Source organism: Haliaeetus albicilla, chromosome 1 (genome assembly GCF_947461875.1).
Source record: "Haliaeetus albicilla chromosome 1, bHalAlb1.1, whole genome shotgun sequence".
Classification (NCBI taxonomy): domain Eukaryota; kingdom Metazoa; phylum Chordata; class Aves; order Accipitriformes; family Accipitridae; genus Haliaeetus; species Haliaeetus albicilla.
The window spans coordinates 48,313,290-48,330,042 of NC_091483.1; the positions used below are offsets into that span (position 1 = coordinate 48,313,290).

Below are 16,753 nucleotides of genomic sequence, written 5' to 3' on the forward strand. Positions count from 1 at the left end.
ATATTGATACAGACATATTTTAATGAGAAATTTGGGGTTTTTTCCATCTCTCTATATATATCTCTCTCAATGGATTGTTGTAACTTGTCGGTTAATTAGCTTAGCTTACTGCAGTACTGTAGTAATTTCAATATTGACCAGAACAGTGTGGCACCAGAAGAGAAATGTATGGTATACATAGTACAAGCTGGGAGTCCCCCCTCTGTCTAACTGTGCAGAAAGAAAAAAAGAAATTGACTGATGTCCGAATGGTCTGAACCTGTGAAATGCAAAGTGGAAAAACATGGAAGGGCATTTGGGGGAAGGGGGAGGTCATTTGGTCCTTTTTCTTTTGAGTATAGTGAAACACAGTAGTTATTTTGCTTTAGAGCTGTATTATAAAAGATGGAGAAAGTAATTAATTTTCCTGCCCATATTTCAGCAGCATATCCTTTCCAAAATAACAACTTTCGGTCTGTCTGTCTTTGCAATCTGGCTGCAACTTATCTAGTCTGAGAACTGAATTTAAGATGGTTTGGGATTTGGGAACATATAGGGCTATGAGGAATCAGAATTTTTTTTTTAAATTTACTTCTTTAGATCATTATTTTCAAAGGCATCATGTGGTTGTCTAAAATTTTTGAGCTTTTTTGACTACCTGTTATTCTGGATAGTGTCAGGGTGTCTTTTAAGTCTATAGGTAGTTATGATTTTTAAATACAAATTCGTGCTGTGATTTTTCATACTGATACTTCCTCATGTAGTGTCATATATGTGATAAAAATCATCTTTAAGTCTATATTAAGACTCCCAAAACAAGCAGGCAAATTTTGAAAAGCCAGCTATTAATTAATTATACTTCAGTACCTCTAATTTCCATAGTAAAATGGGCCTTACGGTGAGGCTTCATTAAATTAGCAGGGAGACACAGACCTGGGGTTGGTACGGTGTTTTTACTCCAATTTCATTCTTGGAACTGCTGCAATGCTGAACGGGAAGGTTTTCAACAAACTCAGCTGGAGGCATAAAACCTGCATGGAAAATTTCAGCTCACACTTAAGTTTTACAAAACTACAAATCTGAATACTGTTGAATCTTAACTTGGAGGTAGACAAACATACCTGAAGACAGTATAGCTAGTATTTTGATGTAATAATCTGCATTGGCTCTTTAGATGCAGTGCTTACCTGCTTCTCTGTCTGTCTCTGACTTTTCTGTACAGGTGAACCATGCAGATATTTGCTCCTCTGCACATGTCTCTGCTGTCAGAAACCAAGTTGGAATATCATGTAGCTCTTCCACAGTCAGTCTCTGTCATTGTCAAAGTCAATTCAGGCTGCTGTGGTAATTCCTAAGGGTAATCAATAAATCATGTCATCACCTTCACCCCTCACGTGGCGGCGGGGGGAAGGGAAAGAGCACTTCATCATCAAGGAAAAAGCATTCCTACTGCCATAAATAAACGCACAAATGCAGCAATCAATCATCTAATCTGAAGCCTTACATTTTAAACATCTTAACAAGATGTAAAGTCATGATTCAGGTGGGGATGATAATGCATAACAATATCCTCACCCCTTGGCAGATAAAAGTACTGCATAGGCCCTCAACTTACTATGCTGCAGAACGTGGCTTTTTGTGAGTGCAGCTTTTTCATTGCATAGCACTAGCATATGAATGCGATTTGAAGATTACAGCTAAGTAGTAGTTGATAGTAAAGAGACTGTAGCATAAAAAGTTTTTGATGTAGTAAGCTGGAGGGGATTTTTAATTTCTAGCAGTTATGTCACTGAGGAGAGGGTGTCTGTCTGACTTCTGAATATTTAATAAACAGTAGGCAAGCACTTTGCATGTAGCCGAAGTGTTACTACAGTGCAGAATGTGAACGTGGCAAATACAGGTTTAAAGATCAGGATAATGAGGGTTAATAATGAAGGATAATAACTAGCTCAACAGATACGGGTGATGATAGGAGCCTGTATCTCTGGGAAGGAATAATAGTTGTACATTTTCAAGTTCATCAGTTTGGCTATATCCCTAGCCAGAATATGTGATAACAGCAGTACAGTCTCAGAATGTTTAATGATGTGGAACAAAACTACTCTGTGATACTCAGTTAAGGGTCACCTCTTTCAACTTGACGATGTTCTAATCTATGCGCTTCTCTCTTTCTGACTATTAATCTCTTAGACTGATTTTTCTTTCTTTCTTTTCGTAGGTGTTGACTTACCGAGAAAAACAGCTAGTCACCTGCTTGAGGAGAAAACAGCTTGTGTATCTGCTGCCGTGTCCGATGAGTCTGTAGCTGGAGATAGTGGTGTATATGAAGCTTCTGTGAAACAGTAGGTTTGAGAAATAATGCAAACCAAATTCCACCAAAAATCTAAATATATCTATAAGCAGTTATATAATACCAGCATAAGTAGTTTATCTGTCTTGCCTTTTTTTATAAATATTTTGTACTTTCATATTGAAAGGAAGGCATGTTTGCCAAACAGTGAAGGGGTTTTTTAAGCTAATAAATTTGCATTAGAGTGCTTATATAGCTTGGTTGAATAGCATTCATATACTACCTTCTACTCTTGGGGTTTTTCTTGCTAGAATTGTTCCTAGGACAAAAGCTGGATTTAAACTACACAGGTTCTGCCATGTGGCTATATTGACTCTACTCAGAGTGACTCTTGTTACTTCTTGTATTGTTTACATACAGTCTTAAGATTGCATAGCATTTTGCTTGAATATTTTCTTTTTTAAAAAAGAGGATATAGGAAAGATAAGAAAATCCTCAGTTGTAATGTTGGTATAAAAATAAGCCAGGTCAGAGTTTAATGTTCTTGCTTTGCTGTGGTGAAAAGGATATAAGAAATGTATCTGCTGTTGTTGCTTTTTGACAAGACATAACTTCTACAGGATTCTTCATACTAGTTTATATAGTATTGTCTGTTTTCTGGCAGGGAGAACAATGAACTTTAGACTGCGTGTTAGAAGACTATTGCAAACTATGAGAGAAACCAAAATATTTATTTTTCACCTCAGTTTTGGCAAGTTGTTGACATTTAAGAATTTTTTGTCCTTTTGAATATTTAGATAGAGATGGTTTAGCAGTATTGTTACAAAGACGTAGTTGCATGTCTTCTGTTGCCAGGCTAAATGTTTTTATATTAGCACAGGTAAAGGTGCATTATGATATCATAAATGGGTTTTATTGGCCTCTGATAAAATTACTTCTACTTGTCAAGTCTTTCACAAATTAAAAGGTAATAAAAATAGATGAGACCAAATAAAAAAGCTGAAATCCAAAGGGTTTTCTCCTAAAGTGTTACAATGCCCATTCAATCTCATCTTAGGTCATGGACCCATATTTCACCCTGAACTCTGAAACCTAGTATTAGTTTGCTCTATGTCTGCAGTTAGACGTAATGCAACTTCTTAGGCTGAAATAAACTCCCATCTATTAAAAACTTAGCTTTCACTTGACTGAGTGGCTTTGACTGTGTATTTTGGTTCAATAACCATTTTTGTCTTTCCATTTTATTTCAATTCTGAGCCACTGTGATCAAAATTTACTGTTTGCTCCAGTTATAAGACCAGTGGATAGCAATGAACAGACATTGGACCAAAAGCAGTGGGTGTTCTATGGAGCAAGTCTTTAGTCCTCCAATGACTACGAGTAGTGGATAGGTGGAAAACAGAACAAATTCCTGTCGTCTTCCTGTCATTACTGCGGAAAAGAGGAAAGAAGGCGAAGGCAGTTGCATCCCCTAAGCCTGCGTACAAAAGGAAACTATTGCCATTTGTGCAAGCTAGGATTTACAGACTCTAGTTATTCCATGATAGTTCCAGGTGTGGCTACTCTTAATTATTACTGAATAGGAAGTAATGAAGAGGTAATGAGTGCCTCTGTGTGAGTTGCTTATATTTAGTAGAAGTGTCTTTATGAGCACTGTGTATGGAATGACTTACAATTTGTCAGTATGCTCCTGAAGTTACAGTACAGTGATTTCTGCTATATAGACCAGTTGTTTGTATTGAGTAATGTAAGGCAGGGGAGGGAGTAAATACACTCACATCAAATTAGCCATCAGCCAGGAAATGAATAATAAAAAGGAAACCTCTAAATGCAGCGTCTTAAATAATGCTATCATGTCTTGTGGGATGTCTGTGTCATTCTCCACATTTCCTGTCTTGACATTTTCTATCTTAATCTTGTTTATTGATTCCAAAAGTCTAGTTTTAAAAATCAATGAAACACATTAATACAACATCCTCACTCAAACCTTCCAGAAAATGACTGGAATTATTTTGCCACATGGATTCTCTGTAATTCCATTCAACGCTAGAGTTGCTCTTCAGCTGCAAGACTTGAGTCCCTCTGGTTCTTTGAATGGTTCCAAAAACAGGCTCAGAGGAAAGATGCTTCTTGTTTGCACAGAAACCTCTTTATTTTACAGAGCTCCTGCTTCTCAAGTATTCTCCAAAGCAGTATTTCATATCCAGTTTACGTGTGGTCTGATGTTTATTACAAATTTTAATTTCCAATTTTGTATTCAGGGGGATAAAGAAGTACTAAGTATGCATAGGAAAATGTCATGAGTTTTTCTCTTGCCTGTTAGTTTGGCCTGCTTCAGTAATCAGCCTAAGGCCTTTCTGACTCATTACTGGAGTTGTCAAACTGTTCAGGCAGCGATTGTGTCTAAAACGGGCATTGCTATTGTGTAGGCTCTGAAATTCTCATTTGGAGTGCACACTGTAATTAAGTCAGCCTGTTTTAGGAGAATGTGTATACATTCTGTGTATGCATACCTTAATTATTGCTGCAAGCTAATTATAATTTTCCTAAATTTGAGTATTTGCCTGTTTGCCCTAGACCAAATGAAACTGAGGACGTCGTATATAGTGAAGATGACGCGACAACTTTAGAGGCTGCCCAGGTACAAATAGGACTCAGGTAAGTAACCAGCAAAGGGAATATTTCTGTTCATACATAAATGTGAATAGTAAACTTCCTCATGTTGTCCTTTCTTTGACAGATATGACCACAGCAATTCAAGTTTTGTGATAATCATAGTACAGCTCAGAAATCTTCCAGCGTTTTCTGTCCCCCTTGGCTCTAAAGTGTAAGTCAAACAATCACTGAGCAGTAGTGTTGAAATATGAGAATATAATAATAAATTGTACAAATTCTCCAAAGGAATGGATTGATTTAAACTTTTAAAACTGTAGTAGTACTTAGCTTTTACATATTCCAGCAATGCTGCAAGAAAAGAAGTTATCAGGAAATTTGCACATTGCACTAAAGTGGAACAAAAAGGATTTTTTTAAATGATGCTTCATTTAGTGTTTTTAAACATTCTGTAGCTTTGTGAGTACAGAACAGCTATTCTGTAGTTACTAAAAACATTCTTTTGATACTTTGCCATTCTTTCAGCTCAGAATCTTGTCTTTTTACATTTATGTGGCATTTTGATGTAAAATGATGTTAAAATAGTATATGTCTTTTAAGTGAGCTTTTAATGGTGAGGGGTGAATTGATAAATTGCAAGCAGACAAGCACAGCCACATTGAGATACACCATCCCTAACAACTGGAGCTTAGAGGTCTGTAAAGACTTAGTTCTTGTGTTGAATTGGATCAATATGAAAGGTCTAAAAGTAATTACAGTGGAAATCATGTGTAGGAAATGAACAAAAATGACTGAATAAGTAAATGTTACCACTGAGATTCTAATCCAAAACTCTCATCTGTACAAGTAAGTACAGCTTGCCTTGGCTCCTTGGGGACCCTTGTACTTCAGTGAGCTTTTTTACAGACTGAAAAACTATCTTAAACTGTTGAGAAGCTTAATAAGATTAGAGTAGAACATACTCAATACTTGGAAAATTTGGTTTTCATGCTGGTCCCCTTCCTCCTGTCCCCCATTACCTTGAATTCAATTGGCAGATTAATAGGAAGCCACTGAATATGGAAAGGATGTATGGAAAGGGATACAGGCCTGGGTACCTGTGGCATTTTTTCTGTTTGTTTTTGTTTGGTTTTAATAACAAATGGTTGTCTACTACCATCCTTCCTTCTCTGACCTCCATCTTTCCCCTGCTGACCTTCCAAGTTCACTAGCATTTAGCACAAGAATATAGAAAAACTATAGAAGAGTAAATTGACACAGCCAGGAGGAAAAGTAGACAATGTAGAATATAAAAAAATGCCAACAAAATGTTCAGTAAGATAAAGTTACGTCATAGCTGGCATCTTTTTAGGAATTAAAGTATGAAGTTGTAATTACAGTTGTCAAGCATCTTCAGTGCAGAAGGCCAGACCTGCTGCTGCTAAAAAGATTTAATAAAAATAAAGCTACACAAAACAAGGAGAAAGGACAGACAGGGTAAAGGAAGGACCTCGCAAACAGCATTTTCTCTGTCACTTGCCATTGTGTGCATATATGTATATAATGTACAGATATGTACAATGATAAAATTTGGGTCTGAAAATGATGCTATGTTATAACTATTTTCTAGAACATCAAATTGGATAGATCAGTACTTTATTGAACCTTTACACATAGAGGAATAGATTTGACATGAGGTCTTACTGATACCTGTTTCCACACTGTTTGTAAAAGCTGTTCATTTTTAGAGTAGGTAGAGCCTAGCTGAATACTTATTTGCATCAGGATCATTTTTTCATCAGTTCAGAAGTCATAGGTTTGTCATAGCAAAATCTGAGGCATTGGTTAACTTTTTAATTTTTTAATTAAAAATGAAAGTAAGCACTCTTGTAAAACAAAGCCAGTGAAAAATTCATCTTTTACTTCTCTGTTTACCCCTCATTCTGGCCTGATGCCAATAAATTGGCTAACAATTATTAAAAGAAAGCTCCAATGAATGACCTTTAAAATATACTTTTAATATACTTTATCTTCGATTCCTACCTCTTTCCTAAATGTTTCCTAATTGCTTAATCTATTAAAATGGCTGTTTTCAGTAGACCATGCAAATTGCTCACCTACATTTATGTGAACACAGCAGCAGCATTACTGGAATAACATTACACTACCACTTAACTTTGGGATGGGTTTGTCAAAATGCTGGATACCTGCTATCCAGGCTATACGTGTGAACCAAGCAACTTAGATCTTACTCTTTATCCCAAGAGGCTTGGCATAATTGGGGAATAAAGGCTATGTCCAAATTCAAATAACAAAATAAAATTTCTCACAGACCTAATTTCTTTCAGGTCAATTAATGTAAAACTAAGTTTTTAATAGTAATAGCAGTCTGTACGTAGTCATTACCAGAAAATATAGCAATAGTACTATAAATTTTGGGAGAACAAGTTTTTTCCAGAATAATTTTCCTTGGTCCGCTTTTTATTCTTGCTGTAGCTAGCTTCATTGCATTCTGTTCCACAGTGAATGTCAATTATATTTACAGCCAATACCAGAAATAGACTAATGCATACACACAAAAAAGATGTAAAATAATTACTATGCTCATTCGTGTGTATGAGAAGGTGTGCAATAGGTAAATGGCATGTACAACTTGCATTAGGAATGTCTTTACGAAACTACTACTAAAGTGAGACCTGGAAGTTAATCAGTACTACATTTATCCACCTAATATCCATTCATATTTGTTACATAAAAAGAATGCAGCTGTGTAACAATTTCAGGTTATTCCCTGTGCTTGTAATTTAGGCTTGCAAGATGCATTCTTCTAAGTCTCACTTAATATATTATGAATTGATCTTAAGCAGCTATGGCCCTAGCTATTTTCTTCCTCATTTTCTTTAGTTTTCTGGTTTCTTTGGAGGTTTTGTTTTGTTTGTTTCTTTAAAAGATTAAAAGACGTCACTTCTTTTCAGTGCTGCTCACATTGTTCTAAGAGTTTAATTTTTACATCCACCCAAATTTTTCTCATTTTTTTTTAAATTAAGATCATGTTTCCTCCCATCTGTGACATTATTTTCAGTGTTCACAGTACTAAACCAGAGGACAAATTTGGATAGAGACAGAAATAGCTACCTGTCTTGCTACTACCTTACCAGGCACAGAAATTCCTTTTTGGGAAATGTTTCTGCAAGGGGCAGGAGGAGTTTCTCACTCCTGTCTTTCACCTCTTTTCCATTCCACCTCTGATTTGTTGCTGTTTCATTTTCTTGCCATGCAGTCCTCTAGTTGATTGTGGTCGACTTCTATCATGTGTCACCAGCAAGTGCAAGTTTAAATACAAGTAAAGATTTTGTTTTGTTACTGGCAGGTATGTTAGAGTAGCAGTACTTCCATGCTCAAGTGATATCAGCTGCCTGTTCCGCACAAAAGTTCATCCTGTCATGGAAACCATTTTATTCAACGAGATATTCAGAGTAACCATTTCCCAAGTAACACTGCTACAGAAGACGCTGAGAGTAGATGTTTGTGCTGTCAGTAGAAGTCGTCGGGAAGAATGCTTGGTATGCAGTTTTATTTCTGGCTTTTTTTGGCATGCATTTGTTTGTAGTGTCCCCTCTTTTTTTGATGGTCAGGGCTGCTAAAATTCCACAGTAATTGGAGACACTCTGAAGCACAACTTGGTTGTTGCTGTAGTACTTAAAATACTACCTTTCTCTGAAATTCCTGATACAGAAGTCTTATCCTAGATGGAAGTTTTAGGAGGTGTTCTGATAATTGTAACGCTGCATTACCTTAACCCTTTAATTACAGATTGATGCTCCATCTTTGCAGTTTTATACATAAAAAAAATCCCCCTAAACTTCATTGCAACATTACTCTAACACTAGATTTTAAATTAAAAGCTGAATAAGAGCCACAGTACGTCCAAAAAAAAAAAAGCAAACCCTCATTATCACAGCTTGTAATAAAGAACAAACTAAATTAGATTTTTGCACATTGTTGTAGATATGTCCAACTTTTTAGTCTTTATGATCTGTAGAAATAATAAAAAGGCATGACATTCATAGACCAGTCTATTGGAAACTGGCACTTTTTAAATTTTGTTGTTAATTGTGTTCATCACCTGATTAGTGATGAGACATTTACTTTCAAATTGCTTTTGCATGGTCTGGTACAACTCAGTTTAGTTTTTCACCATGAGTCCAACTTAGTAGCACAGCAAGATTTTTAGTTACAACATGCTGAAGAGATGGTGGAATCTGGTGGGTTTCATCAGCTCCAACTGCTGGGAACAGCCTCTCACTTTCAAAAATGTAGAAGTTAACTTAATTCCTGGGGAATGTGTTGGCCTTTTTCAGTATGTAAGAGGTTTTCCCCTCAGGTAAGAGGAGGGCAGTGGAACAAAAATGCAACAGAATGCAGGATGCAAAGGTGAAGAAAAAAACCCAACAACAACAAAACCCCACCAGAGACATAAGAGTTAATCACAAGATCAAAAGAAAGAGTTGGGCGTACCACCTTGTTGTGGTTTAACCCCAGCCAGCAACCAAGCACCACACTGCCGCTCACTCACCTCCCTCACAGTGGGATGGAGGAGAGAATCAGAAGGGTACAAATGAGAAAACTCATGGGCTGAGATAAAGACAGTTTAATAGGTAACACAAAAGCCACTCACGGAAGCAAAGCAAAACAAGGAATTCCTTCACCACTTCCCATAGGCAGGCAGGTGTTCAACCATCTCCAGGAAAGCAGGGCTCCATCACGTGTAATGGTTACTTGGGAAGACAAACGCCATCACTCCGAACGTCACCCCTTCCTCCTTCTTCCCCCAGCTTTATATGCTGAGCATGACATCATATGGTCTGGAATATCCCTTTGGTCAGTTGGGGTCAGCTGTCCCAGCTGTGTCCCCTCCCAACTTCTTGTGCCCCCCCAGCCTCCTCGCTGGTGGGGTGGTGGGAGAAGCAGAAAAAGCCTTGACTCTGTGTAAGCACTGCTCGGCAGTAACAAAATCATCTCGGCATTATCAACACGGTTTTCAGCACAAATCCAAAACATAACCCCATACCAACTACTATGAAGAAAATTAACTCTATCCCAGCCAGGACCAGCACACACCCCCAGCAGAAAGCCCTGGGTGACATGACGAGAGTCTTGGCAAGAGCTACGTGCGCAGCCCAGTAGCTCTGAACATGATTTGCTTTGCCAAAGAAGAGACTATTTTAATCTCCAAGGCACAGCCCAAACACGAGTACTTCATAAGTTTTCCCAGAGTGCCAACTCAGTGTATGTCAGTGCTTGTCCAAATGAAAGGGTTTGTTAATCTCTTTTACTGTCTTTTCATCTGCTTCCTCGCTGGTTAGAGCAAACAAGGTCATCTGTTATTGTTTGCCATATTGATGATTTTTGTGGTGGAACAACTGAAAAATTGACTGAAACTTGCTGCTCTATGAGTTGATGCTGCAGGTTGCATTGATGCAGTTTTTCATTATTGAATGCTGTAGAAAGCAGACGTGTGCATTACAGTGATATAGGGGTTTTTGTGTGTGTGCATGCGGGGAGAAATTCCACAGATTGAAATAAAAGATGGCAGAATGGACAATATGAAGGACCTTTCCATGTACTTCTTATTTGTTTATTTTAGCGAGAAGTGGAGGGAAATAGAAAATTGTACAGTTAAAAAGGGAAGTAAGATTCATGTCAAATTTGTGCTGCCTATTTTACATGATAAATACTGTAGAATTTTTTCAGCTGTTTTGCAGGAAATAAATTTCAACAATTTTCTTCTGTTTTCTTATTTTGTGCAGGCTGGGACTCAGATCAGTCTGGCAGATTTATCGTTTTCTGATGAGACTTGTACTCTGTGGTACAACCTGTTGCCTTGCAAGCAAATTCCTGGCAAAAAAAACAAGGAACTAAATGAAGAATCCATGTTTCTGTTAAGCAAGCAGTCATTGGACTCACTGGACTTGGTGAGCAATGTGTGGGCTATTACTGTAATAGCAAGAAAAAAGCCATAGCCTCTAATTGTGCTGTTGCACTGTGGTTATTTGAATACGTGAATTGTCCTCCCCTGAAGGTCCAAAGCCCTGTTGTCTTGCAGGCACTTTTGTTTATAGTGAATTTCTGTGGGAGTAGGTCCTGTATGGGGTTTCAGACTTGCTAGCAAGTGTGGATAGAGCTGATGCTTCTTAGCAGGATACAAAATTGCTCTCCAATTTGAAATACTTCAGCTGTATTTCATTTTAAAAAGAATGTTATTGAAGAGCTTCCTTAAATTTACCATTTATTTTCATATGCACACATTAAAAATTGCTATTTATTAATTATTTTAATTTGCATACTTAAAGCCACTGCACTGAAAGTGCTGTTTATTCAAAATACATACCAATTCTTCTGGTTAAATAAGCTTTTCTGCTTTAATACCTCCTTAAGAGAACTATGTTAAAAAATGTAACTTTTAAGAACAACTTTTTTTTACCTGGGGGTATTACAAGTATGAGAGGGAGAGACAAGACATTAAAGGATGACAGGAGCATATTTGATTGCATTATCGTTTTACAAACAATCTATTTTTGATTGAGATTTACTCTGTATAAAAACAATTGGTTAATGTGCTACACACTGACAATTCAAACCCCTTACACTTCTGATCTGAGTCATGTTTTTGCTGGCATCAGGGAGCAGCAGGGTAATACAGCTCTTGCAAGAGTTGTCATTTTTTTAACCTATGTTATGTATCACTCAATTCTGGTTTCATCTTCTCTTTCCTTGTGAGCAGGATGCTGTGTCAGCTTTGCTGGAGAGGACATCTGCTGAGCTAGAAGCAGTAGAACAAGAGCTGGCTGAAGATGAGGAGGAGGAGCAGGAGCAAAGGGGCTCTGAGGAAGACTGGTAAAGCCACTTTTGCTCCCTCACTGTTCATGCCTGAATGATTCCACTCATTCCTCCTGTTCTTAGACAAATGAAAGGGCTGTACTTTTGGAGGAGATCATAGACTCATGGAGCAGTTTGGGTTGGAAGGGACCTTTTAAAGATCATTTAGTCTAACCCCCCTGCCGTGGGCAGGGACACCTGCTAGATCAGGTTGTTCAAAGCCCCGTCCAACCTGGCCTTGGACACTTCCAGTGATGGGGCATCCACAGCTTCTCTGGACAACCTGTTGCAGTTTCTCACCACCATGGAAATTGGGGTAAAGTCTTGTGTGGTCACCTTCTTTTAGGTTTGCTACGTCTTGGCTGCTGTATTAACTCCTACTGCTGATGCTCTTCCACTCCATGTACATCTTCCTGTGAAACCACCTGGGGAGTCTAAGCCACTGGAGGTGTACTAGAACGTCTCATGTCAAATACTAGTTGCATTCACAATAATAAGCAACTAATAGGATTTGAAGAGAGAGCTGCTGTCTGACAAAGTGTGTGTGTGCTTCCATTGATAGTCTTGTTTTCGGAGAACTTGTGAGCTTTCCCAAGAAACAGATTTCTTACTAAATTGCTACGTTGAGTTCTGTTCCTGTGCAATTTCTTAGCTGCAGTGTAGAAATAATACATGCTTTATTATGAGGGGAGACTCACTCATTTGTTTTCTGAATTTATTGCAACCAAAGTCCTTCAATGTTATCAACATACAACTATTGAATGTAGTGCGGTGTTGTCATAATGATCTTGAAGGTGAACTGTAGTAGAGCTTGCTGGGTTTACTGGAGCATATAATGAAATGTGCCTTCACGTGAACTTAATGGAAGCATTTGGGTGATACTCTTGTTTTCCCTGTCAGGAAAATGCGTACATTGTACATGGGTGAAGGCCTAGGCCTTTGATACCTTTCTCTGTTGGGCTTTTTCAGTTTGAGAATAAGCCTGGGCTGCTTCTGTTCATACAGGTTGGAAATGCTTGCAGAAGCCTCTGATGAAATTGTGGATGAAGAGGAAGATGGTGTTAAGCTGGCAGTAGAAAGCAACTGTACTGATGACATGGGATTACTCGTTGATGCACAGGAAACAAATGAAGACAAGGACAGAGAGAATGGTGATGAGGCCCATGAAAGCCAGCAAGCTGCTATAATACTAACACTGGTGAATATCTTGAAATACACATTCCTATGGTATTTTACTGCACCTGAAGATTTATTTCTGAGCAGTTAAGTCTGCTGCATTTAAAATTTGATGTGTCTTGCTGTAGTGCTTGTCAGTATGTACTTTTAATGAAATCGGTGTGGTCACTTCTGAACTATGAAGAGGACATTTAACAGATAGGCAAGGCAGAACTTCTAAGTCAAAGACAATTAACCAAAAATCTGTATCTTCACTTTTTTTATTGCATAGGGAGAATATTCAAAGTACAAGTGCAGTTCAGTAGCTTCAACTTGTGCATACTTAAAATACTTCTGCTCATCTGTTTCATTGTTTCCTTTTTTTTTTTCCTGATTCATCTGATAAAGAGGGAAGGACAGAACAGGGGTCAAGATCTTTAAACCAATTAGGGGATTTCCTTATTTCTTCTCTCTGTTTTAGGGTGTGAAATACAAAAACTGGCTTAGCAGAGAAGAGGAGGAAAGATTAATGAGCAGAAAATTCTAAAATGTGTATTAAACTGTGTACTATTGAACTACCCCCACGCTGCACATAACAAATTCTGATTCCATGTTCTTGTTAACCATTTGCTTTACATCATATTCCACCTTTCTGAAAGCACTTTTAGTAAATTTTTAGTAAACATATCCCTGATGTGGTAGCACACACTCTAGAAATAAAATTTTTGGAACACCTTTCTGCATCTTAATGAAGACACTGTTGCATGCATTAAACCCACAGGTTCTGTAAAATAGAAAGGTAAAAACACAAAGAATGACATCTTGTTCCTTCAAGTTAGTGACAATACAGAAGTTCAACACCTCCATGGACTTGCTGGAAACTGTAATTAACTTTCAATTAATGTGGCAAGATGCCATATGAGCTAAGGCCATGGTATAAAAGGACTGACAGTCTGCTGGGTAGCAAGCAAATACAGATCAAGGCCCAAACTTGGCAAGGGGAGACATCAAGGACAACATCTGAAGGTTAGGCACGCACACAAGTGTTTTGCTAAGCCTGGGCTGGACGGACCTGGATAGTGAGTGAAAGACATAGCAGACCTCATTGTAAAGCCAGCCACAGATCTTCGTGTGCCAGATCCTCTCAGGGTTGCAGTTGTGTTATTTAGGTCACTGTATTTATCACCTGCACATTGAAAACCGTGAACCTCGCTAAATTACCCAAGTTGAAGAAAATGCCCCAGTGCACATCAGTAACATCAGAAGTGCCAGCTGCTGCAGTGCTTGTTCTAGCTTGGCTGTCAAGATGATTGCTGCATGTAAGTAAGCACAGGCTGCACCACCTACGGGGATGTTGACACCTGAGGCTCCCTGTGGCACACGTGGGGCAACTGTAGTAGGCAGCAGGTCGTCCTGTGGAACAGTAGCTAGCTAGTCTCTTCCCTGGGTTCACAAGGCTGGTGCAGCTCTGCAGGCTGCCCTGAAGCAGCCCCGCTGGTGGGGTTTGGGGGACATATGACAGTATGTCTGGGAGAACCTGGGCAGTGTAACTTTCCCAGCTGCCCCTTTCAGTGCGCACAGGCACCATCTCTAGCATGGCAGAACCTTGCTGTTCTGCAAATGCAGAACAAAATAAATATTAATATAAATGCGCAATAACAATAATAATAATGTCCGCAAGTGGCAAAGCAAAATACTTGTTGCACCATGGTTCTATCAGACCATCTGTAGGGCAGCAAAGGCCTTTCTGCAAAAGCTTTGGTTTTACTGGATACACAGAGTACCTTCAAAGACTCTTTGCACGCTGTTAAGTGTTTTGGGAATTTTGTGTTTCTTTACTCAGCAAAGTTTCTGTGTATATGCAAGCTGCTTTTCAGTGCTGGTCTTTTTCCATCTGCTGCAAGGTAACAATGCTTGTAAAATCCAAAGGCACAAAAACTATGTGGTGGCATGTGTCTGGATATAGTAGTTCTTACAAACTAAATTCCTTTTCATAGGTTGATAAAGAGACTAACACCGAGGAGTTGGTTAACGAGAACGCAACAGTCCGACCCAAGGACAGAGCCAGCTGGAGCTCAAGACAGTGTCCCTTTGTCAGGAACAGCATGATAGTGCGCTCACAAACCTTCTCTCCAGGCGAGCGTAACCAATACATCTGTAGGGTAAGAGGAAAAACACTTGGAAGGAAGAGCTATTAACTAAAGAGTCATTTAAATTCTTGGGAATGATGCATTAATGACAGTGAGTCATGTACCAATTTTCCCTGCAAGAGGCACAGCCTGTGCTTTCTCTAATTCGTTCTTTCCATAACTGATCTGATGCATAGTAGAATTGACTTTCAGCAGAGTTGCGTACTCTTGCAAAACACCTTTAGTAGGGCAAAAATACATCGTATTGGAGAGAAGTAACACAGATGCCTGTGCTGGCTGGCTGCAAAAAGTGTGTTTCCCTGCATGTCAGCAACTACAGCTCTCACACAGCAAAATAATTTGTTAAAACACAGAATAGAGTTCACTGTAAACTGCCATTGCATTACCATATTTTAATAATGTAACCGTTTAAGGGTAACAGTGTGGAAAGAGCTCCATCATCAATTTTAAATCTCACTTTGTATCTCAACTGGTTTTAAACCTGGGCAGCCCAAATGCTGCTGTAATTACATCTTTGAAAGATGTGCGAGCGCTGCCTAGGGGCTGAGTTTTAAACATGCCTTTGGCAACAAAGTTCTCCAGTCTTTCTAGATCTATGGTAGCATGGAAAAAAAAAAAAGATTTAGACTGTCAGCCCTGTTGCTGCTAAACTAACTGTGAAAATCATGTGTTTAAAGATTTAAGAATGGATTACCAGCTCTATAGATTTTAATTACAGGCACCTTAGAAAAGGCAGTTTATTTTGATCTTTAGTTTCTACAGGTTACTCACACAAGTATGACTTTTTTTTTTTAAATACTTATGCTTTAATTTTTCTCCAGTTCAATTAGAGGTGGTTGTCTTAATCATTTGGGAACATTGAAGTTGATCACTTCTCTGTGATTATCATTGGCCTAAAAAACCCAAAATAATCTGTAGTTGATATCTACATACTTAAATAACTATTCCGTACACCCTCCAGAATGAAACACAGTAGATAATTTTGTAACAATCTTTACATAATTTGGGTAGATTACTGGCTGAATTCAGAACCTAACCTTCATCTTAATTCCTGTACACTGGAAATTAGGTGTATTGGCAGAAAAATACAGCCTTAGCTTACTGCCTATGGAGGTCTTTGGCAGGATGTAACACTAGTTGCTCTGATAGTTTAGTTGGTATAAACTCCTGAGGTGTTTTGCATCTGGAAAGCCGTTGGGCTTTTGTAGCTTTGAACATTGCTACGTACCTACTGCCAGAAGCCAGAATCTAAAAAAACATACCTTGAATAAACCATTCTCTTTCTCATGTACGGTATTGCCTGGAAGCAAAGTACCCTAGGAAAAACCCATGTTTGCACAGATGAATCTTTTGCAGTTTCAGAAATACTTGTAGTCCACTGTCAGGGCTCAAGAGTGGGCACTGTATCTGCGTCTGAGTCCACGGAGAGGGCTGAATAATGGGGGTCTCCCCAGTCCTAGTCCCCAGCTTGCACCACAGGCATATCCAGCCTTGCTTGCTTTGTGGTGCCATAGTAGAGGAAAGCAACTGTTGGACACGCTCTGGCTAACTGCCAGCTGCTTTCTTTTTGGAAGAGATGGCCTAGCTTTAAGAAAGCACCTACTCTCATACGATGTTACAGCAAACACAAAGATTTTTGAGGCCTAAAGGACTGACCCAAAGTCTGTTGGTGCCTTTGAAAATCTCCCTTGAAAAGTGCATAAAGAAC

The 16,753-nt window shown here is 38.6% G+C and overlaps 1 protein-coding gene across 2 annotated transcripts in view; it reads left to right on the forward strand.

The window, feature by feature from the left end:
- The window catches only part of WWC2 (WW and C2 domain containing 2), a 108,287-nt gene that overhangs the window by 79,564 nt on the left and 11,970 nt on the right, over positions 1–16,753 (forward strand). For both annotated transcript variants that reach the window (XM_069787721.1, XM_069787728.1), the window contains exons 12-19: positions 2,198–2,321; positions 4,847–4,927; positions 5,010–5,096; positions 8,232–8,424; positions 10,672–10,836; positions 11,646–11,758; positions 12,746–12,938; positions 14,893–15,057. In XM_069787721.1, coding sequence (XP_069643822.1) covers positions 2,198–2,321; positions 4,847–4,927; positions 5,010–5,096; positions 8,232–8,424; positions 10,672–10,836; positions 11,646–11,758; positions 12,746–12,938; positions 14,893–15,057 — 1,121 coding nt within the window. The remainder of the gene's footprint in view (positions 1–2,197; positions 2,322–4,846; positions 4,928–5,009; positions 5,097–8,231; positions 8,425–10,671; positions 10,837–11,645; positions 11,759–12,745; positions 12,939–14,892; positions 15,058–16,753) is intronic.